At 33.0% G+C, this 25,008-nt stretch overlaps 1 protein-coding gene across 1 annotated transcript; it reads right to left on the reverse strand.

Moving 5' to 3' along the window:
- Positions 1-1,511: 1,511 nt before the first annotated feature.
- LOC134268062 (uncharacterized) lies at positions 1,512-24,368 on the reverse strand (the record flags this gene model as incomplete). The annotated part of the gene is made up of 30 exons (XM_062750268.1): positions 1,512-1,850; positions 2,030-2,234; positions 2,324-2,655; positions 2,794-2,889; positions 2,989-3,207; positions 3,289-4,071; positions 4,764-4,985; positions 5,081-5,284; positions 5,370-5,517; positions 6,060-6,199; positions 14,824-14,945; positions 15,754-15,883; positions 16,021-16,189; positions 16,789-16,932; positions 17,574-17,758; positions 17,842-17,995; positions 18,089-18,318; positions 18,411-18,622; positions 18,726-18,912; positions 19,089-19,359; positions 19,447-19,627; positions 19,887-20,022; positions 20,157-20,273; positions 20,368-20,473; positions 20,600-20,814; positions 21,312-21,551; positions 22,190-22,382; positions 22,962-23,132; positions 23,403-23,629; positions 24,227-24,368. Coding segments are annotated over 30 exons (6,171 nt in total), but the record flags the coding sequence as incomplete, so codon positions are not given.
- Positions 24,369-25,008: the final 640 nt, after the last annotated feature.

Raw genomic sequence — 25,008 nt, forward strand, 5'->3', positions numbered from 1 at the left:
TTTAATTTTTTTTTAACAAACTAACTTAAGATATATATTTTAAATTTATTTAAAGCCTATACCATCTTTTTAAATTTTACTTTTCTAACACTTTTGAAAAGAATGATTGAAAAATAGATATTTCAAATATGGGGGTTCAAAAGGCTGTATTGTCACCAGAGACAGGAATACACTTTTTCTCATGGTGGCATTCAAATCAGTTGATTTGAAGATATTTTATTTTAATTCAAAATTACAAAGTTATGGTCATAGGTCGAAAACTGTCCCTTCTCTGGCATTATAAATTTGAAAAAAATATTACAAATAAGTTTGTAAATTATTGCCCTGCCAGAGGAAAGAACTGTTGGAGGCCGTTAGACTGTCAATGAAATTATAAGCTTTTTTCACTGGAGTCAGAAACGTGCCAAGACTATATAATGACAAAATACTTGCCTTACTATAATAGAAGAAACGATGTGCTCCTGAAGAAAGTGAGTCAAATTATTCAGAGTACTAGTAAGAGAGAAGAAGGAGGGAAGGCACGAAAATGGAGAAGTGATATACCCATACTTAAATTGCGAGATGGAGAAAATACATGTATATAACATGTCTAGTTAATTTATCTTAGCCTTTTTAAAAAAAATATTAAGAATACTTTAATTGATTATAAATTGAGTAAAATATTGTAATTTTCTATTTATTAGAATTTGAATCTAAGGGCAGATCACTCTCAATACAGAAAGATACCATAGCATCAGAACTCTTAAATGTGCAGTGTAGATTGTAGAGAGGGTTCTTAAGAATAATAAATAATATTACCAAAATAGTAAATCTTATTGTGCAATAAGTCAAATACATTTAAATCTGTTCATTTTCTTATTTTATTGATCGGATCGACCCTTGGACATTTTTCTTTTGCTTGTTCGCTTTATAAATCCTTTTGAAAGATCGGTTAAAAGTTTTCCATTTGTAGTAGGATCTTCTTTTCTATCCTTTGACGTGTTTTTACAAATTTGAAGCATACTTAAAATCTGGGTAATCGAATTGTTAGCAAAGTGATGAAATATTACGATGTAGTTGTGCACAGGTTTTACGGAATTGATAGTTTTCAATTTCCTTCACGAAAATGAAGTAATATTGGTAGTAAAGGGGCTATTTTTTGGCATTCACATTGAATTTAAATAAATATGATGATAAAATCCATCAATATTTGAAATCAAAGAGGATTACCGTGGAATCATTTTAATTCGAGGGAGTCAATGTTCACAGACGACCATTTTTTATAGCTTATGGGGACTAATTTTCGTGGTCGACCTCTAAAAAACAAAAGATTGAATAATTCTATATATATACTGACAAAAATCACTCGTGTGGATGTAAGTTCGTGTATAAGACAGACCCACACAGTTTAGAAATACTGGATCCCTACGAACAATGATGACTCCAAACTATCTCAAATATCAAAACCAAAAATTCAAGAATGTACGTATTTTTTTATTCTAAAGATTGTTTAATATTAAATAAGACGGCTACTGAAAATTCAATTTAATGTTAGTCTACCAAAGAAACGTCACAGTGACTTTATTTTGGGAGCGCGATAAATCCCTCGATGTCTTCATACGTTCCTCCAGCAGTTACAGCCCTTACAAGAACATGGACGGATAGGTTAGACCGATTTGTTATTGTTGGTGGTAAATGAAATGTGGTGCTAGTTTGTTTGGTCTCCTGCCATTGTAGGACGTCACTTCCTCCCTTCACAGTTCCGGCGGAAACCTCATAGTATAAAGGATACTGGGAAATAAATATGCCATCCCAAGATACAGTAAATTCTTCGTTCCCGGCATGCCACGAAACCATCAATGAAGCGCTTGCTATAAGTGAAGAAAAGTAAAGCAATGATAACTTGCATTGTCATTCCATTGTCAGGGAAATCAAAAGAAAATCAATAAGAAAATATTTGCAAGATATTAAATTTTTTGCAGCTTATTTCAGTCATCTCACTTTACAGTCAATCGTCCTATTTTTTCGTATTTCATCAAAATTCTTATACCCTTTTTGGATGGTTTGGCATTAATGACCGTCATATTGTATAGTACTTGATCGCTGGTCAGTAAAAGTTTACTGATTGCTTGAATGGTAATATTCTTTAGACCCTCTGGCATATCCATATTTAAAATATTGGCTATCTGAATGTCTTGTCCACTTGGGAAAGACATTTGTTCTTCTAATGTCGTCTTACTGTCAGAGAAAGTAATCTACAATCAAGCACAAAAAGATTTAATTAATATCTGTCAAACAACACAAATATCCAATGGATTCAAATAATAACATGCCACGAATATACCTTGTATTTCTCAATTCCAGTAAAATCCTCAAAGCCTGACCATTGTATCCTAACATTACTTTTTGTGCTCTGGTAATGACTGCTGGCTTGGTACTCAGTAATGGACATTGGCAATACAGTTATCTTAGCATGAGAAATTGATGGCGGACGGATGGAAATCTTCACCCCATCAGATGACTTAGAAGCTAACAATCCGGCTCTGTTGTGGCATCTTATTGTAGAGTAAATGGTGCGATTTACAAGCATATTGTATTCAATGTCTCTAGACACTACAGTATCTTTACTTGTCAACCTTTCAAAGGTCTGTAATTCGATTCCCTGAGGCTGGTACCCTAAAAAAAGAGACTAGTCATTTCGAAAAGAAAATCTTGTGTAAATATTCTAATAAAATTTTAACATCAAAGTATTTTAAAATTTTAATAAAAATATACATGTATTTCGAAAAATGTTTAAAAATGATTATTTCATACCGATTGCCCATTCGCAAAAATCGATTCCCGATTCTTCATCCGTCACCATAAAATTAACGGCAACCTCATTATCTGTCCATGCATCCTCATCTCCGCCTTAATTGACAAATATTTGATTAATTTACTAGTACGATAGTTGGAAACAACATAATGAGTAATTTGAAGCAAATTTCAATATTATAGTAAAAAGCTTACTTGGATGTCTTCCGTCGTATACAAAGAGAATAGCTGGTGGCGTCAAATCAACAAGAATAGGAGGGGAATATGATATTCCATGTAGGTCAGCAGCATTTGAGGCAGTCACTGTCACGTGTACGTATGTTCCATGGATGAGGGTTACATTTGTGTTTATTCCAAAATTATTTAAGCCAACACTAGTGAAACCTTGCAACTGTGTTCCACCCTGTGTATAACCTATAGTGGAAAAAAGTATATGAGGCTCTAAGGCATACCCTAAATCAATTTTAAAAAAAATAAGGAAGTGTTATTTATTACCTATAGCCCATTGATATTCTTTGATTGGACTAAAATCTTCAAAGAAACTCCAGACTCCATGTATGGAACCCCATTGATGCAAGTAAACGACGTGAGCTAACACAAAAGTCTGTAAAGTGATATTCGTGTTCCTTTCTACATGTTGTAATGTCACGTGGTCGATAAAAAGACCTGTCTTCGTATCTGTGCTACCAAGCTCTAATACTGTCTCAGTATTTGTTGCAGTGAAATAAAAGGTGTGCTTATGCCATGAAACTCTCTCTCGGGATTTGGATACGCCGTGGTCATCATGTCTGTAAGCTTTTGAATACAGAAGAAAAACGTGTTTCTTTTTACCGATATTAACAAATCCCTCTTTATTGGCTACAGTTGATGATTGCAATGGAAGATGGCTGGTAAAGAAATTCACTTGATAAAGTTCTCCAATTTTAAGGCCGTTGATAACCTGAGTTAAACTTCCTCTAACGAAGAGAAATGATTTTCCATCACTAGCTAAATTCTTAAGTGATGAAACAATAGTGGAACAACTGCCATGCGTCAAATTCCAAAAATCAGGAACATAGTCATTACTTAATAAACATATATTTTGACCATCAACATTTTCTATCTGGAGTGATTTTCTTGATAATTCGAAGGAGGGATTCTGGAGTAGGTTCTCGTCGGAATGATAGAGATATTGAGGCTCCGGGGGCGTTGTGTCGACAGTGACGCCATCAGAGACGGAGATGTCAGATTTAAATCCCACATTGTCTACAGCATATACTTTGCTGTAATAGGTTTTCCCTTAATGAAATAAAAATACAATAATGGTATCAAAACGAATGAATACAGTAACTCTTTCTAGTAAGCATGGGAAGCGAAAGTTTCAAAATTCAAATAATTCAAGGCTATGTACACATGTAAAACGTAATTTATAGATTGTAAATCATCATTTAATTATCATTGTACCATTATGGTTTGTCAATTGTAACTTTAATCCATCATATCTTGTCAAATGAAATATGTAAAGTGCATGTTATATCACTGCTAACGTTTATTTGTAGACTTTCGATTTTGCAACTTGTGCAACTTTGCATGATGCTAACACCAAATAATTAAACACTTAAAATTAGATTTTGCATTGAAATAATTAACTTGCAATAACAAATTACACATGGCATGTTATGTTTGATATTTACAATTAGCAATTTGTGATATAACAGTTGCCAAATGACATGTATGAAATTATTATTTGCAATCTACAAACTAAGGTTAACAATGATTATTATACGTTTAAAAATATACACAAGGAATATTTGTTTTAAAATATACAGAGTTGGAATTTCTAGCACTTTGGCTTTCCTAAGTATGTTCAAATTTAGCTTCATTCTGAAACATATGTTATTGATTGTACACTGTGTTCTGACAATTCTTCTTTTCCATTTCTGAATGCCAAATATAGTATACATGTACTAAATAAAATAACTGTACTGTACCAATTCCGAGTTCCTCTGTAAGTGTTCTTGAGATAGAAGTGTGAATCCCTACATTTTCCCACACTCTAACGTTGCACTCAGTACTTGAGTGTATAGAGGATATACTGGATGTGTTGCCGAAACAGCAAAAATAATTCTTTATCCCTGATCCTGTATCCAAAAACCCATGCCATCTAGCTCCGAGCAATTTCGAAGTATTTTGAAACTCCAGGTCGTGTAAACCTGAGGCATAAAATTGAAGTTGAATGAAGATATTTTATAAGTAACATAAAAATCTCGTATTTTTGATTTAAATTAAGCAGTATAGCCGTACAAACCTGTGCCATCATAAACAATACCGGCTTTCGGTTGATCGAAGTCAATTTTGAACCCATCCGATGTTTCTGTGTGGTGGATTCCCGAAAATCCATAAGCGATCACATTTGTGTAATACTGAACTCCAGGTGAAAGTGAAAGTCTACGGACCAAATATGTGGTCTCTGTATTAGGAAGGTCGTCATGACTGTTCCACGTGTCATGACCTGGTTGAAAACAAGACACAATGAAAATATCGAATTTGTTATTTATTTGAATTTAAACAATGCTATTAACCAGTAATGTACCGACCCCCTGGTATGGTACTAATGTAGACATGGTAAGATTGAATCGTCGTTTTGTCGTCGGCAAACTTATGTGTCCAATTCACCATTAACGCAATGCCATCTTTAATATAATCATCATCTTTCATCGTGCTGCTGATCATTTTTTCTGTTACCTGTATTATAATAATTAAAGCTTTCGAAAAAATGTATGGTATGTAAATCTGAGGCAAAAGTAGTAGTTATAATCTCACATGTAAGTAGGAATTGATTGGTTGAAATATGTCACAACTGACAGACCTCACTAATTAAAATTATGAAAACACCTTATTGTACAGTACTTAAAATAAAAGAATGGCCCTTCCGCCTTCGTGATAGAACCTCAATAAAATTGAGTCAGATTATGCTTTTTTAATTATGAAAATGAAGACAAAACTCTTTTTTTATGTTCTTCTAAAATACAGCAGGATATCAAATAGTAAAATTATCCCTGAGAATTGTCATGTAAAGTACTTGTATAGATTCAATATTTTCACTTCAAGACATTCTTAATTTGTTTGGAAAGAAGACATAAGGTAAGATTTCATAATATTTCATCACATTAAAACACTTCCGCTAAGTAAAAATAGGTAAACACATTCCTGATTAATGTGATATCATTGTATATTGTGATATCACTTGGTTTGTCTTCAGTAAAATTTGTTTGACAGAAATTTACCGAGCTTCCAAGGATGTTCACAACTGTAGGCTTCTTCGTTGCTATAACAACTCCATTTGATTTGAAGACAGCATAGGTATTTTGGTTGTACCATGCTTTGACAAAAACAGAGTATGATACACCCTCCTCCAAATACTGACCTGTTGTGAAAAACTTGTGTAAATTGTCCTTTCATTTAAGACCATAATTTTAATTCTAAAACTCGTATTTCAATAGTTTATCATATAAGAAACAAGCTTCCATAAAATTTCTTTTATCAGGAAAGGAAATAAGATACACTGTCCCAATTTGAAAAGCAAGTTTATAACAAACACATTATATGGTAAATGTATATGATAAATGTGAAGACCTCAATTTCTCTTTCTTCAACTTCCCTGATTTATGTAGCAATATACCATTATGAAATCCACATGGAGTTTATGAATCTACGCAAGAGCATGTTCTATGGACAATTTCTTAATCGAGGAAAGCTATTGACAAGTTAGCTTCGTTATAAGTCAACATTTTGCAAATTCTAAGTTCGATCCATGTACAATGAGCTTGGTTGCACATACAATCCAACGTTCATACAAATTGTTATGTCATTTTTTAACACTTAACATGCATTCTCTGTAAGCACCAAAAAACCTACTATAGGGCTTGGAAACGACATATCTCCGATTTTGATGAAATTTGCACCACATGTGCACCTTGGTACAAAACCAGCAAATATGGTGTTAGAAGTTTCCCACGTGCACCCGGTTGCCATGGAGACGGATCCATTGAATTTGGCCATTTTCGGCCATTTTTGACCAAACAAAAACATGAAAATTGAGGAAATATGAATGCATTTTTATCTTTATGTGGTAAACTCAAATATAAATCTTTGTATCATAAGAAAACATCAACTGTTAAGGAATACAGTGCATAAAACCAGTTATTCCAGAATTGACCCCACTCTTAGAAAACGGTTCGGCAAAATAGCATAGTTTCTCAAAATGTGAAAAATGGAAAAATTGGCATTTTTTGAGAAATTTCAGGTTAAATAAAAAAAATTGTCTACGGAAATTTTTCAAATCATATGCGTGTCGTCAAACGTCAGTATTAGTAGTGTCCCCTCATGAAAAAATTGGAGTGGGATCTCAATGCTATTTTTAGTAACATGTATCTAAAAATAGAAATATTTCAGAAAAATCCAAAAAATGAAATTTGGGCAGAGTTTAAGATGCCATTGCTAGGTAATTATGAAATATACGGTAAAAGTCAATGTGCTCATGTCAGAGACTGGACACCAATAACTACCATGCATATTATTTTTAGAGATTTCCGTTTTCTATTTATAGCTTCAAATGCCTAAATATAGACATGTCTCAGAAAATGATGAAAAATGTCAATTTTTCCTCATTTTAAAGCTCCACTGAATCATAAATAATATAAATATGGATATCTCCAATATTTCATCAATAAGAACAAGGAATAGTATAATATCTCACAAATTATTGAGGACAGGCTCTCATCTCTATAAATAGTACAAATGTCTAAAAATAGACATATGAAATTAATTGTTTAATGTTGATTTTCCACTAATTCTCAAATTAGAGATGGGAAATTTACCGACTTACTGTCATTAACTGTAATTGATATTATGTGACTGACAAGAACAAAAGAGCACTCAATGGAATGCAGCATGATAAGCAGAGGTTTCCATTTCTATTTATAGTAACACATGTTTAAAAATAGACGTAATGCAAAATATCGGGGAAAGGTCGTTTTTTGTACGTTTTTCTGAAATTTCGGACGAATAATTGATGACTATCTGTTTTAATTGCTATTGGCATATGGCGACCAACAAGTAAAAGAAAGTCTTATATCAAATACAGAATGAGAAGCAGAGGTTTCCATTTCTATTTATAGTAACACATGTTTGAAAATAGACATACTGCAAAATATCAGGAAAATGCAGTTTTTTGTACTTTTTCTCACATTTTGGATAAACAATTGCAAACTAAATTTTTTTAACTGCTAACTGGCATATGGTGACCAACATGTAAAAGAAAGCATATACGAAATACAGAATAAGAAGCAGAGGTTTCCATTTCTATTTATAGTAACACATGTTTTAAAAATAGACGTGATGCAAAATATCGGAATAATGTCATTTTTTTTCTAAATTTTTGGATGAATAATTGCTGACTATCTCTGTTTAACTGCTATTAGCATATAGTGACCAACAAGTAAAAGAAAGCATTATATCAAATACAGAATGAAAAGCAGAGGTTTCCATTTCTATTTATAGTAACATGAGTTTAAAAATAGACATACTGTAAACTATCGGAAAAAATGTAGTTTTTTGTACGTTTCTCACATTTTGGATGAGCAATTGCAGACAATATGTTTTTATTGCTATTGGCATTCAGTGACCAACAAGTAAAAGAAAGCATATATGAAATACAGAATCTGAAGCAGAGGTTTCTATTTCTATTTATAGTAACACATGTTTGAAAATAGACATGCTGCGAGTTCTCGAGAAAATGTAGACTTTCGCAATTTTTTTTTCTCACATCAGGGATGGTCAAAGTGCAGACAAACAGCTTTTATTTGTTATTGACAGAATGTGACTAACGAGTATGAAAAAGCTTTAGCTAAAGTGTATAAGAATAATGTTTAAGGGTATTTTTACATTTCTGCCTATAGTAATACATATTTATAAATAATCAGGAAAAGTAAGAATCATTCGTTTTGCTCAAATTAGATATATGAAATTTGCAGTCAAACTTTCATTAGCTGTAACTGACATGGCTAATTGTATTCGGCGCGCCAGCGCGTCCACCTCATTCCAATACAAATATCACAAAAGTATGTTCTCCCTGCATTAAAACACTCAAATGACAGCGATTTTCTTTATAAATTAAGCATTATCGTTTATATTCAGGTCGACAGCCCAAGCCTGATTGAAATTTTTTTGTTAGGTAGATCCAGAAAATTTTCCCTAGGAGCCGGTGTGTCAAATCACTATGTCAGTTTAAACTAGAACTGTTCAAACGGGACTAAATACCCCCGCTGGGATTTTCAGAGGTGCTAAATCATGAATATTTAATGGATCTTATTGTAAGAGAAGAGAGAAATGCTAAAACATTTTTAATGCAAATGTAATTGCTCATAATATTTTCATAAATGAAGCGAAGGCGCATCCTTATAAAAAAAACAGACTTAATATACGGACCAGACACGAATTATGAACTTTTTCTGTCAGTGACCTTGACCTTGCATTAATGGCCTTGGATCAAAGTCATGACAGAAAATCAGGTAATAAGCAATGTTTGTGTGAAGTAGTAGATTCAGGTTTAGCCATAAAAAAGATATGGACCAGACACAAATAATTTTTTTTTTCAAGTGACCTTGAACTTCCCCAAATGACCTTGCATCAAGATCATGACACACTCTTAGGTCATGAGCAGTCTTTGTGTGAAATGAGAACCTACCAAGTTCATCTACAAGAAAGATATGGAGCGAACACGAATTATGAAATTTTTCTTCAGTGACCTTGAACTTCCCAAGATGACATTGTTTCAAGGTCATGACACACCCTTAAGTCATGGTCAGTATTTGTGTGAAATGAGAACCTACCAATTTTATCCATAAGAAAGATATGGACTGGACACGAATTATGAAATTTTTCTTCCAGTGACCTTGAACTTCCCTAAGTAACCTTGGGTCAAGGTCATAACATAATCTTAGGTCATGGGCAATCTTTATGTGAAATAGGAACCTACCAAGTTTATCAATAAAAAAGATCTGGACCGGACATGAAATATAAAATTTTTCTTCCAGTGACCTTGAAGTTCCCCAAATGACCTTGGGTCAAGATCATGACACACACTTAGGTCATGGGCAATCTCTGTGTGGAGTAATAGATTCTAATGTTCCTCATTAAGGAAGATATGGATCGGACACTTTTGCATAGACAGATGGACAGCGACACAGACGGACAAGCTGATTCTTATATACCCCCAAACTTCGTTTTTTGGGGGGGGGGGGTTATAATAAAGTTTAATATTAATATTCCAAGGATCCAGATCCCCTTTGATCCATGCATGCCTTACCACAATTTGTTCAAAAGTAATCTGAAATTTGTCCAAATATTTTGAGTTGGCTTACTTTCGATTTCTCTCTCTCTATACAGGCATGTATATATTTCTCTAGACTTTAACTAAAGCGTTTAAAAATATTTGTTGTTTTTGGTTTTTATAAATTTATTTTACGTATAAACATACATGTAGGTGTCGGAACGGGGGGTTTAAAGTTAGACATCACATAGGTTATAAATAATGAGGAGTAGATTTAGCCCCCCCCCCTTTCAGCAGGCATTTTGCAGTGTAATCGAATAAGGGTAAGTGGTAGTGTTTAAAAAATGGTACTGAAAGAAGTTCAATCCCCCTCACATGATATAGGATTTCATGTTTGGACCCCCCCCCCTCTTCATTTTTAATTTGCTTCCGACATGAATGTAACATATTAAAAATTCACCAGTATTTTGTTATGACTCTAGAGTTTTATCTCCTTGTTAAAGACTTGATTTTCATGGCAATAAACTCTAGGGTCATAACAAAATTGAACTTCTTTCAGTACCATTTTTTCTTTCTTTCTTGAGCCACCGCCTCTTAAGGAAAATTTTCTGGATCCACCTAACAAAAAAAAAAATCAATCGGGCTTGGGCTGTCGACCTGAATATAAACGACAAGTAGAATTGATGCAGGCATCAAATCGGCCGCAAACAAAATTTAGCATTTGGAAAATTTATTTCACAATTTTGAAAGCGTGCATACAAGGAAAGCACGTCAAGATATTCAAAGGTGAAATAGTTTAATCATTTTTATTTCAGGTTTTCTCCAAAGCAAAAAAAAAATCAAAAATTAAATAAATAGAAAATTTACCACATTTGCTCATAATATATTATTTCAATGTAAAAAAAAGTAAACGTAGTCCGAAATATCTGACGTTTTCCAGGCTTTTTTTTTAACGATTTTAATATTTTAAGTTCTAGGAAAAGGTGATAAATAATAAGAATTTATTGTCATCAAAATGAAAATGTGGGCATCTCAAGATAAACCACATGCTGATATCCTGGATCTTTGTCACATGATAATGTCCATTGTTTCTGCATAATAGGCTATGCTGCAAGCTACGGTGCAAAATGTACAAAAACATTTTTGTATCATTTAATTTGCAGCTGTACAACATATTCAAAACAATTTTTAAAGTTGAATTCACAATGCACTTTTACTTTTACTATTATCCGGAAAACATTACGATTTCCTTTCATATCTTACACACTCCAAGGCTGGGGAGTATCTATTGTAAACTCTTTTTATATTAACCATAAATTATCAATTATCTGATGGGAAATTATAATGAAATTGAAACTTAAATGCAATAATTTATGCTAAGTTGAAAGCAAGTTTTTAAAATATTTCACCCATGATTTTGCTTGTTATCATTAAAAAATATTTTAAGTGCATGAACAAATAAAAAATAACGTCTCATTTCTTAATGTGCACTTTCTTACACAACCACAAATAGATCTGCCGCTGCTGCGACCGATAATAATGCTTAAATTATAAAGAAAATCGCTGTCATTTGAGTGTTTTAATGCAGGGAGAACATACTTTTGTGATATATGTATTGGAATGAGGTGGACGCGCTGGCGCGCCGAATACAATTAGCCATGTCAGTTACAGCTAATGAAAGTTTGACTGCAAATTCCATATCCCTAAATTGAGAAAAGCGAATGATTCTTTCTTTTCCTGATTATTTATAAATACAGGGTGTCCCAAAACATATGTTACACTTTTAAACCGTTATGAAAATTTACTGCCTCAAGCTACATTAATGAAATTTAGAATATATACTTAAATCTTTATAAATTTTTTGTCAAGCATACATTTTCTACAGTGTCTTTATCAATCATCAATATTTTTTCTTTATAATAACATAGGTCATTTTACAGTATGTTCCAAATTACGTCCCTTGGAATTAACATTGTATGAGTTCGATTTCTGAAGTTTTTTTTTACCAAGTTTTAAATGTAACATTTTAACAGTTGTCTAACAGTTTAGAGGTTTTCCCAGATTAAAATTTGGCTTCACCAAACACTAGAATTTAAGATTCTCTTTAACAACACTGTTAAAATGGAATTTGGTCTTCATCGGAAGACGATGCATCGATCTGTTAAATTCTCAGAGTCGGGTCTTATAAAAATCCAAAGGGCCAACTCTAAATAACGTCTAATTCCTGTCTCTTTCACATTCTGCATTACAGTTTTAAATCAAATTCGAGTATTGTATGAACGCTAGATTTACCAAAGGTGCTATCTTGATCATTCAGGACCCGTCTAAGTGATTTAATTTTTAAAATAAAGTTTCAGTAGAGTAATTACTCTATTAACGGTTTTAATGTTTTCTTTGGTGCGGGCACTCCTTGGTCTTCTTAGACCAAAATTACCAAATGTGTCAATTATGCTGCCTTTAACTTCAAACTCCCTCACAAATCTGTAAATTAGCATTCTGTTGGGCACTTACATTACAGGATGTTGTTTTCTCATGATTCTTATGACTAAAGTAGCAGATTTACAGCCATATTAAAGTTTGACAATTTCTATCAGCTGTTCACATGAAAGTTCCACATCAAAATATGATGACGTCATTTGATCATCATAATTACCTGAATATTTAACAGAATTTCATGAAAGTTTGTCAGATAAAATATATGCTAATACACTAGATGATGAAGAAATATTTTTGTGAATGCTTGTAATTTGATAAAGTTATAGATGATTAAAAGTGTAACATATGTTTTGGGACACCCTGTATGTATTACTATAGGCAGAAATGTAAAAAATACCCTTAAACATTATTCTTATACACTTTAGCTAAAGCTTTTTCACACTCGTTAGTCGCATTCTGTCAATAACAAATAAAAGCTGTTTGTCTGCACTTTGACCATCCCTGATGTTAGAAAAAAAAATGCGAAAGTCTACATTTTCTCGAGAATTTGCAGAATGTCTATTTTCAAAAATGTGTTACTATAAATAGAAATAGAAACCTCTGCTTCAGATTCTGTATTTCATATATGCTTTCTTTTACTTGTTGGTCACTGAATGCCAATAGCAATAAAACATACTGTCTGCAATTGCTCATCCAAAATGTGAGAAAAAAGTACAAAAAACTACATTTTTCCGATAGTTTACAGTACGTCTATTTTTAAACACATGTTACTATAAATAGAAATGGAAACCTCTGCTTATCATTCTTTATTTGATATAAGGCCTTCTTTTACTTGTTGGTCACCATATGCCAATAGCAGTTAAAAACAGACAGTCAGCAATTATTCATCCAACATTTTAGAAAAAAGTACAAAAAATGTCATTTCTCCGATAGTTTACAGTACGTCTATTTTTAAACACATGTTACTATAAATAGAAATGGAAACCTCTGCTTATCATGCTGCATTCCATTGAATGCTCTTTTGTTCTTGTCAGTCACATAATATCATTTACAGTTAATGACAGTAAGTCGGTAAATTTCCCATCTCTAATTTGAGAATTAGTGGAAAATCAACATTAAACAGTTAATTTCATATGTGTCTATTTTTAGACATTTGTACTATTTATAGAGATGAGAGCCTGTCCTCAATAATTTGTGAGATATTATACTATTCCTTGTTCTTATTGATGAAATATTAGAGAGATCCATATATTTATCATTTATGATTCAGTGGAGCTTTAAAATGAGGAAAAATTGACATTTTTCATCATTTTCTGAGACATGTCTATATTTAGGCATTTGAAGCTATAAATAGAAAACGGAAATCCCTAAAAATAATATGCATGGTAGTTATTGGTGTCCAGTCTCTGACATTAGCACATTGACTTTTACAGTACATTTCATAATTTTCTAGCAATGGCATCTTAAACTCTGCCCAAATTTCATTTTTTGGATTTTTCTGAAATATTTCTATTTTTAGATACATGTTACCAAAAATAGCATTGAGATCCCACTCCAATTTTTTCATGAGGGGACACTACTAATACTGACGTTTGACGACACGCATATGATTTGAAAAATTTCCGTAGACAATTTTTTTTATTTAACCTGAAATTTCTCAAAAAATGCCAAATTTTCCATTTTTCACATTTTGAGAAACTATGCTATTTTGCCGAACCGTTTTCTAAGAGTGGGGTCAATTCTGGAATTACTGGTTATACCGGTATGCACTGTATTTTTTAACAGTTGATGTTTTCTTATGATACAAAGATTTATATTTGAGTTCACTACATAAAGATAAAAATGCATTCATATTTCCTCAATTTTCATGTTTTTGTTTGGTCAAAAATGGCCGAAAATGGCCAAATTCAACGGATCCGTCTCCATGGCAACCGGGTGCACGTGGGAAACTTCTAACACCATATTTGCTGGTTTTGTACCAAGGTGCACCTGTGGTGAAAATTTCATCAAAATCGGAGACATGTCGTTTCCAAGATTTTTTGGTGCTTACAGAGAATGCATATTAATTGTCAACGGATTTCTTTTGTTTGCCTGAACATGATAAAGGAGCACACGTGGATGTGACTGGTTGACAGGGGATCACCAATACTCCATATCACCTAATCCACCCCTGATGTTTTTAGAGGTACGTATGTGCTCTGATCTTAATATGTATTGTTCCAATGCCCTTTTGAGCTTAATTTCTGTTCGTTATCTGCATTCATATTTCATAGTAAGGATACCTTGCTCAGTGGTGAAAATAATAAAATTGTTTTGCCCTGCATCATGCCAAACACGTTCATGCTGTGGATCAAAGATTCCAGCAGGGACGTCATGGTCTGTAAAGCCAACACTCCACTGGTACCTAACAAAAACACCATACACTGTGAATTGTTGTATATTCGTATTTTTCCAGACACTAATTCAGCAGCAATTGTAAGATAAAGCACCATGCCTTTTTACATGTACTGGAAGTTCACACTATGAAAAAACAATTAACAACTGCGTTTTGAAAGTTTATCCCAAACTTAGCACTTTGATATTTTGAATGAAACAATTTTTACAATATCCAGCACATCATCACAATGAACATAGCAATGTGTCGTGATGTTTCGTGTTAAAAAAATGGATTTTCATTGATTTTAAGACCTTTGCTCTAGTCTTTCTGTTTATTACTCTTGTAAAAAAACAATACACATGTATTATCAATTGCACCGACTATAAATCTTCAAATTTAATAGCCTAAACCACAAGCCTGTTCTTATTTAAAATGTACTCCAAGTGTCAAGAACACAATATGTTTTGAAATAAGTCATTTCAAATCTATATTGTAATATATATATATAGGTCACATTTATAAGATAATTCAAATCAAACATTTCAACAGAAAATTTCATACTTAAGACACAGTCATACTGGGACAAAAGAAGAAATACACATGTATATTAAGAAATTGCATGTAACTTATTCTTTGTAGCACATGCAGCACATGATCCTGACGCATGTTCACTATGTATGTCATTTACGTGTGTTTCATAATTTGCACAAAATCAAAAAATATTTCTTACAATCCTAACGGATTAAGAAAATTCTTCAATTATTATTGTTTCAGTGTGATTGTTTTTATTTTTTAGATACTAGTAAAGCACAAGTAGATAACTTTATATTCTCACATGAATGGTTTACTTCCTTGTCTGTGGACTATTGACCATCGACCTTGCAATACTGTGTTACTTGGTGTAAAGTTTATATCCGAAATTTCAGACATCACGTCAGAAACTTGGATCAGGTTGTTTGTATTTCCTATGGAAAAAGGTAAAGATAATAATGAAGCGAACGATCTCAATGTTTGTTTAGTTACATGTGTTAATTTTTTTTCATCTTTTTATTGAAAAATTTTAAGTTTGTTGCAGTTCCAGTCTGATTCATGATTTTTATACCAATAGTAACGTCATTGCAAGAGGACCCGTTGTTGTGACACACTTTGTCTTGAGGAGCACACACGCACTGTCCTTCACAATCCTCAGAGTCACATCGCCTCACTAATGATAATGTTCCTTGTGGCAATCTTTTGAACTTGGAGTGAACTATAGCACTCGATAATCCCACCTTAAAATAGGTTTAAGTAGAGGAAAGTTAAAATTAAGTCATGGTAAAATCTTAGATTTACAGTAAAACTCGTTTAGTACGAACACGGATATAGCGAATTCACGGATATAGCGAAGTTTTTCTGGGTCCCCTGCAAAATTCTTAACAAATATTTGTAAAATTTTACGGTTATAACGAAGTCTGATAAAACGAATTTACGGATATAGCGAACTGATTTTGAGTCCCGTTGTGGTTAATATAATGGAATTTACATTTTTTATAACGAACTTTCAAAGATTATTAAAAAAATGAGAAATTGAACTTACTTTATTTCCTTTTAGCATTTGTATATAAGATTCAATTCATAAGAAAACCTCAGTTATCGAAGATATTTCTCGTAATATTTGCTTCACTAACATAGTTGGTAGTAATACTTGAAGAAAAACATGGAGCGAATTCGCTATAATGGTTATACGAATTCGTTATACGGATATAACGAATTACGGATATAGCGAATTAAATTCAGAGGTCCCCAAGACTTCGCTATAACCGAGGTTTACTGTAGTAGTTTTTTTTTATACATAAAGAACAGTAAATTGATATTCAGTGATTTTACATACTTTGTTTACTGCCCATATACTTAGATATAAATAATCGAAGGTCGATATTTTCCTGGTAGAAATTCGGTATGTCTGAACTTTTCCTTCGTCGTGTTTGTCGATTCCTGTCGTTGTATGGTTTATTCTTTTTGGAACACCAGGCTCCTATATTTGAAAATTTAAAACTTCATTGAATATGAAAATTGAAAAAAAGAAATAGGGACAACTAAAAGAAACACACTTTCTTACAATATCGTATTCTCTAAAATAATACTCGAAATGGAGTCCTTTTGTTATCAAGATATTGAACAGCTCTTATGTTTTCATGTTCTAAATCTGGACACATCATTTTAGTGAAGTAAATACAGTTTACGATAAGGACCTTAAAAATAAGTTATAAGGGGTGAACTTTAGGGAACCCTAATTTTTCAACTGCTGTTAGAATTTCATTATAATTTATGTGATAGGTCAAACATGAAAAAGATAACCTTTATAATTTGTCAAAATGTAATTAAAAAATCAGATGAATGCTGATAATTCTGTTCTTCATAAGTCAAAAGTGTTTTTTCAATAGAATACAAATAACAATATGAACTGGTTCTAGCTGAAAACAAAACCCTTCATTTCTGCAGCGATAGGTCCATTAACAGGCTTCAAATTGTTTTACAAGCAATATTAGATGAGCACAAAAGCAAATACATTAATAAAATGCTTAATTTTTTCTCCAAGGGAAATTAAAAGTATTCAGAATTGATTTAATATATGAATCTATGAATTTCCAAAGTAAAAGTATCATAATTTCTCACAGCGTTCAGATCAGCTCCCATGAATGACGAACCAACATTGAAAAAGTAGTGTGTGATATCCGAGTGAGCGTCAGAAAATCCCAACCAGGCAAGGTTCACTGCATATTTCCACCACGTCATGAAACCAGAAACATGGCGACTTAATTCTACGTCAACAGCATGGTCGGTCTGCACCGCAAACATACCTTGTGCACAGAAGAACGCTATTGATATCAAATCCGATGAAAAATAAAACTTTTTTGCTAAACAAAAACTACATTTAGCTTACCTCGGCTAGGAGGAGTACTGTCAATTTGAATTCCAGTAGAAGTGCTTGAGGAACACATTTGAGCTCCATTACAGGATATAAGGTTGACGTAGTAAGTAACTCCATCATGCAATTTAAGACCAGTGAGTACAAAATCTCTTGCAATTCCATTTGCCTATCGAACAAGAGTAAAGGTCTTTTTCCTGCTTTAACAATACAAATAAATCGAAGGATGGCTAAGACACAGTTCAATGAAGATTCAGCTTACTTGGGTAGAGGACAAATTAAATTCACCACCGATGTGAGATTTCAATGACAGGTACTGTCTTTCTATGTGTGATTCAGGATCTTCTACTTTCCACTCAACTTTTACTGCTGATCTATAAAATTGTGTATTTTCAACAAGCCCAAACTTTCTAGAGAATTTTGGACCACTTGTTATTTCAGGAGGAGTTTCATCAACGATGAATCCATTGGACACACCGTCAGCAAACAATCCTGAAATACATATTAAAATATTATCAATGTTCCCTAATGAAACAGTAAACATTTATTTAAAACGAGTGGCTAAAGACCTTTTTGTTAGGTACCTGCTTTGTTATATGCTCTGACTGTTATGTATATACGCTTTGACAATGGTAGTTGCTGTGAAAAATTATACGCTGATGCCTCTTCAACTAAATGTACTTCTCTCTCGTGTAAAATGTCTTTCCCCCCAGGACTGGTCCCAACCCACCAAACATAGTGGGATATCCCTGACTGGGGGTCAGTGAAACCATTCCACGTGGCACCAATCCAATTTCTATTGCCATTAAAGATAATGCAGGCATTTTACTCAAGATAAGAAAACCCATTTTTTAAATTTGAAATTTATAATCAAGTTTGAATGTTCTACATCTGCTCACTTAATAGACTGGTATTCTATATCATTAGCAGAAGTTCCATCTGTAACCACTCCCACATTTGGAGGACTATTGTCCATGATGACGCCATCAGAGTAAGCTGTGGTACAAAACTCTGCGGTGTTACAGGCTGTTACCGACGTATAGTAGGTTAAACCCGAACCAAAATGGACGTAATCTACCGTCATTTCTAAAATAAAAGAAAAGAAAAACAACTTCTACATTTCTTTTTTTAAGTGTTTTGGTTGTCAAGCGATTAATTGGTATGATAAGAAGTCTGAAAAATTCGATAGTTTAAATTATAAATCGGCAGTTCATCGAGCAATTGACATAAATAATAGTTCAAACAATAAGCCTATGCATCACCTTCTACAAGACCAACATTCTGATATCCAATGACATCATCACAACTAGGACATGTTCCAACAGCAACAGAAAAATCTTTGATTGACGAATGAGGGTCATCGAACCCCGTCCAAACAACTGTTAATCTGGACATATCGGTTTGATAATCTATGTCCACTGCATTACTTCCTGATGGCGAAATCTCTAGCACTTGACCTTGGATAGGAGGGGAGAGATCAACTGTTATGGCCCAGGAGGTCGCTAATGACATAAGTACAGCCTTGTTGAAGGCCTGAATACATAAAATATTGATGCGTTAAGAAAATGAAATGCATACAATTCATTATTCTAGAATGATAGTTTTACGATGATAGTAAACCTTGACAGATATATAGTATGCATGTCCTTCTTTGACATCGAATCTATTGGTTTCTTTGTTGATTCCACATTCGGTATCCTCGCGGGTGAAGCCCATTATATCGGAGTGTCCTGGTTTGGAGCCAATAGCCCACATATAGAAGTTTAAACCACTCTCTGGGTCTAGAAACACACCCTTCCAGCTGTAAAGTATAAAATAGATCAAAGCTTTCTTGACATGATTGTAATCTTTCTTGGCGTTTTGACACATAAATAAAGTAATCAACTAAATGAATGATTAAAGAATCTTATTCCTAAGTATATAATCACGAATAATAATTTACAAACCCATTCTCTTTGTTACAAGATAAATGAAAAAATCTGGAGATAAATCTGTTACTGTTATGATTTGAATGTATTTTTTTTAAATTAGGCATGATTTAATGTTATAATACAGTATACCATGCTTCGATTTCCGAGTAAGATGCAATATGACGACCAGTTATAATTATCGGTTTATCAGTTTTTACAGGAGAGCTGGTATCAACGGTGACGGGCGAGGATGATTGGACAGTTGTTCTATTGGCAAAATCAGTTGCTGAAATTATATGAATTTAATTACTAGAATTCAAAACCCATGATATTGTCATTTTAGTTGTATGATAATTTACTCTTCAGTGAAGGATATTGTCCTTTATACTGTTTGATAACTTTAAACCCTAGATGCATTACCCTTTATTGTGGCATAATACGTGTGGCCACTATGAAGGGTTAGACCGTGGATAGCCTTGTGGTTGACAACGCCAACATCTATGAATGCAACGATGTCACTTCCGCCAACAGTGGTACCTGAATATAGTTTATTGACACATAAAATACCTGTAGTTTATGATGTATTAAACATGATCTTTATTTTTAAAAATATCATTCATGGTTTAATAACCAATTCCAAGCTGGTAATTCTGGACTCCGAATGCATGAGGAATTGTCTGAAATTCTTCAACATCTTCAAACGATTCCCATGATACGTACATATCAGTTGTGGATATCTGCAATACCATAATAGCAAAGGTTACGTAAATCTATTTCATTACACATATAAAAATCATCTTGACAGAAAGTATCCCATCTAAATGAAAAAGGTGAAGAAAAATTTAAAATATTCTGAAATTAACTTGGTATTGCTGTCCTTGTTTCCCAATCCAAACTTTTCCTGTTGACGGGGGCGTGAGATCCACCACAATACCATCACTGCACTCATTTACTTCTGGTAGAACTTGTGTCCATTTCTCATGTTTAATTTCAGTATATTCCGTATGAATGCATACAATATAACGCTGTCCGTGTTCGAGTTCACCGTCATTAAACTTAACATTGATAAATTCGTGCTCTAATAAAAAAAAAATAAAAATAAATTAAAGTAATATACACAATTTTGGTTGTAAGAAGAAGTGTGATGATTCAACTATATAAGTATTTTAAACAATGACTTTATAATAGCGACCAAAGTTAAGCGTCAAGCGATTTATAAGGAAAGCTTAAGTTATTCCAACCCAGGTTATATCAGTATACCAGTATATCTTGGGTAGTTATTAAATCATTCCATTAAAATATCAATAAGGTGAAAATAAAATCACTAAATCAAGATACTGTGCATACAGGATATTATCATTGCTACTGCTGCAGTTTGCGTTAATGGTTATTTATTAATTTTTTGAGAATTAAAGAGGACATGGTCTTCGACGCTAGCATATTGTATGAAGCGCGTTAATGCACATTTTAAATAACTTTACCATCATCATATTATTCCTCTTAAGGTGATGATGAATCCATAATTCCTTTTGAACATGTTTAACCTAATAAAAGACATGATTTATAGGTCCAAACCTGTTTTTTCACATTTGATGGCATCTGGATGGCTACACGGATCCCTGAGTGACAAAGAGGTTAAAGGTTTGTAGTAAGTAGTAATATCAATATTTCTGGCCTTGATTACTGCTACAGTATAGGACCTATAGCGTAGGGAAGGCCATACAGCTGATATATAGTTCTTGCTTGGTGTGTAGTCCATATCAGGATAGGTCCATCGAGCATTTGTTTGTAGAAGAATAGCCTCACCATATCCATCTTGAAAAAAAAATGTGTGTCTTAGATAAAAGTAATCACCAATATTAACACTTCTGTGCAATTTAATCATTCTTGGTCCTTTTCGATAAGATTTGATAGCTCCAGAACAAACATTTCAAAAATTTAACTAATTTTTAAAAAAATGACAGTTTACGTATTTCTTTTTGTACTTCAGAGAATATAATTAAAATCTAAGATTTATTCCTTTTGCACAACTGATTTTGTTTGATATATACAGCTGTACTTCTTTACACAATTTTCTTTTGGATTTCCTTGTACTGTGTGGGTATGAAAATAAATTGCATTCATAGATGAAAAAGTTGCTTTTAAAAGTCCTTTGAACGCAACTAATAAATGCAGGGTCTTATTGGAAGAAAACAGAAAGTATGCAAAATAATCCTTTGTTGCCTCCACCAAAATATGTCTAAGATATTGCAAACTCGGCGTTTGGTAGTAAACAATCAATCAATTATTTTTTACGATTTACAGTTTAATTTATTAAAGAAATCAAACAAATTATTTAGGGAAAAATATTTGTCCAATTTCATTAAATCAATCACTGCAAATTACTGCAGCAAAATATTTTACTACATGTGATGGTGCCGAAAATTTCTGGATTAAATAAATAAATAAAAAACCTCTACTTGGATCTTGTGCCCCAACAGCGTCAATGACAATGTTCGGTTTAATAAGCAGAGGGTTAAAAGCGCTACAGTCCCTGATATCGGCGGAAACTGTGGAGTAAAGTCCCGCTTTGTTGTATCCTCGCACTGTCAATCGACGACATTTCGAAAAGTCCAAATTTCCAGTTAATGGTATGGTGAATTCCATCTACAATATGTCAAAAATTCTAAGATTTAGTAGTGATGACATATTTAAAATGTTTAAACGATCGAGGTCTTTAATTAGCATCATAGTAAACAGTAAAAGTTTTACTCCAGAGATTAAGCTATACTCGTTTGAACTATACAACTTTCAAGCTGAAAATAATCATGCAAAAATTATTATATTTGCTATTTTTGATATAATCCAAACCTCTATTAAATATAATATAAATCAAACCTAAAAAGGAAGAGAGTTTTGTGTGAATTATACAGATTATAGTTTATACCAATCATCAAAATCAAAATTTAAAAACAGAATTCTACTTTTATGTCATACAACCTATTTGTACTGTAAACCGATTTTTTTTGTTATTCTTAAAGACTGTAGTATGAGCATTCTGAATTTTAATAGACAAACATAAATGAGTGTATAACACTCATCTGTATATTAAATCTATCTGTATTACTGAAACATTACTGTATAATTAAATAAAATTACTATTCTTAAATTATTATATAAACAAAAACTAAACATTTACAATATTTTTGTAAGAATGAATATTATTGAAATGAAGGGAATACTTACATGAAATTGGCCAGTTTTGACTGTATAATTTTTAAGATCATGCAAAGGAGTGTGAAGTCTCCCAATATCTGATTGATCTGTTATCGCCCATTCATATCTGTTTATAACACCGTATTTTTCTTTGGGTATTTGTATGTCTGGATCCGCAAACATATCCATGAAAACCTTTAGCTAGATCGAAACAAAAGTTCAAGGACTAAAATATATTTATTTTGACTTAATTACACGAAATGAAACAAGAGGCCCATGGGCCACATCGCTCACTTGATTAGCTTTGACCATTCTGTTCTTTACCAGAAAAAAAGTGCTCATTTTGAAAAAACATCCTTCCATGGGCACACATAAATTTGAGAAGAACGAAAATGTGAAAAGTTTCACGCACTTCAGAAAATCTTGATTGCGAAATAAATTTACTGGTCACGCACTTATCATTGCTCTTACCTTTTCGGTAGATGATGAATTTTCAATAACAACTCTCAATTCACCGGTTACGGGTGGATTGGCTAGGATCATCACGCCATTGCTATGCATCGGCAAGTAACATATATCCGTAGCGCAAAGTTTCACCACAAACCGATACCACTTACCAGGATCTAACAGTAGTCCAGTTACATGTGCCTGCTGATGACCATGATTGTATGTAAAGTCTTGAAAGACAGTCCAATCATCTGGAAAACGTATGGAGATGATTTTAAATAGTACTTAAAAAATTTTATATATGCAAAGTAAGGATAAAAGTAAAAAAATAAAGAGTGAAGATAACGAACAGTGATCGGTCTAAGAGAATTCCTTAAACAAAAAATTCTGGAAAGGGGGCACAAGCACTGTAACCCATTGAAATTTCAGAGGTGAGATCAGGTTCCTAGGAGAAGTAAGCATCCCCTGTCTACTGGTAACATCCGCTGTGAATCCTATTTATTGATCATGTAGACGGAACTTCCCTGGTAAAGTTCAGTATAAAACAATGGTTTAACAAATGATATATAACAAGTCGGCTTAAAAGAATTTACAAAAAGCTTGACTTCAAATCCTTGTAGTCGCCCGCAAGGCGCAGTGATAAAAGGGTCTGCTCTAGAGTTGCAAAGTAAGTTGTTGATCCTTACGTCGAGGGTTTGAATCTCACTGTGGGACGTGGAAACCGGTCCTTCGGATGAGTCCTTTGTTGCAGTAGGTGCTGGCACAAAAAACACCCTCACTGCTATTTTTTCTACATAAAAGATATAGTTGATGGTGTAAGTGAAACACTAGTACATGTAATGACATACCGCCATATGGTGACTGTCTTTCGATTGAATAGTACATATCAGGTGTAAAGAATAGAGTTTCCTCAGGAATTATCCAATATCCACTCAAACTATCGGTGGAAGACTGGAAGTCGGTATCGTTATTGCAGTTACTGCGAATCTCCTAAAATGTAAAGTTGCATATTATTCATTGCATAAAAAATATTGCATGCTACAAATCCCGAATGACTTCATTTTACAACAAGAGATGAAGGCTCAAAGGCAGATATGGGCCCCAAAGGGCTGATATAACATATGATATTAGTTTTAAGTGGTATTCTCTTTATCATATATTCAAAATATGTGTTCACTCAAAAGTCAATAATAACTGATTTGTGTCTTATGACTTTTTTCTTTAAAACATACTGAGTCAATTTTAGATCATTTCAAAACTTTTCAATTCAAAGAATTTTTATACATGAATTGTATACATGATTGTATACATATTGCAATAAAATTGAATAATTTAATTTGAACTTTTTTAAACATTGCTTTGATTTGGATTTTTCCTATGTAGGAGGTCATGTGGCCTCCCTTAAATCAGACTGTGCTGTGGAATTGGTGTCTCGGTGTTTTAAAATTTCTTAAACTGATTTAGCAATAAAATTTTGATTTCACCGAAATTATTTCCACACCACCAAAAGTCAATATTGATGGAAAAGTAACTTACCCAGTCGTGATGAATCACTGATTTAGTTGAGTTTATTTCTGGAATGAGAAGACGAAATAAATTTTGTTTAGAAGTGTAGAATGAAAATATATCG

The sequence above is a fragment of the Saccostrea cucullata genome, unplaced genomic scaffold (genome assembly GCF_032062105.1).
Source record: "Saccostrea cucullata isolate Sc308-1 unplaced genomic scaffold, CSIRO_AGI_Scuc_v1 ctg9319, whole genome shotgun sequence".
Lineage (NCBI taxonomy): Eukaryota > Metazoa > Mollusca > Bivalvia > Ostreida > Ostreidae > Saccostrea > Saccostrea cuccullata.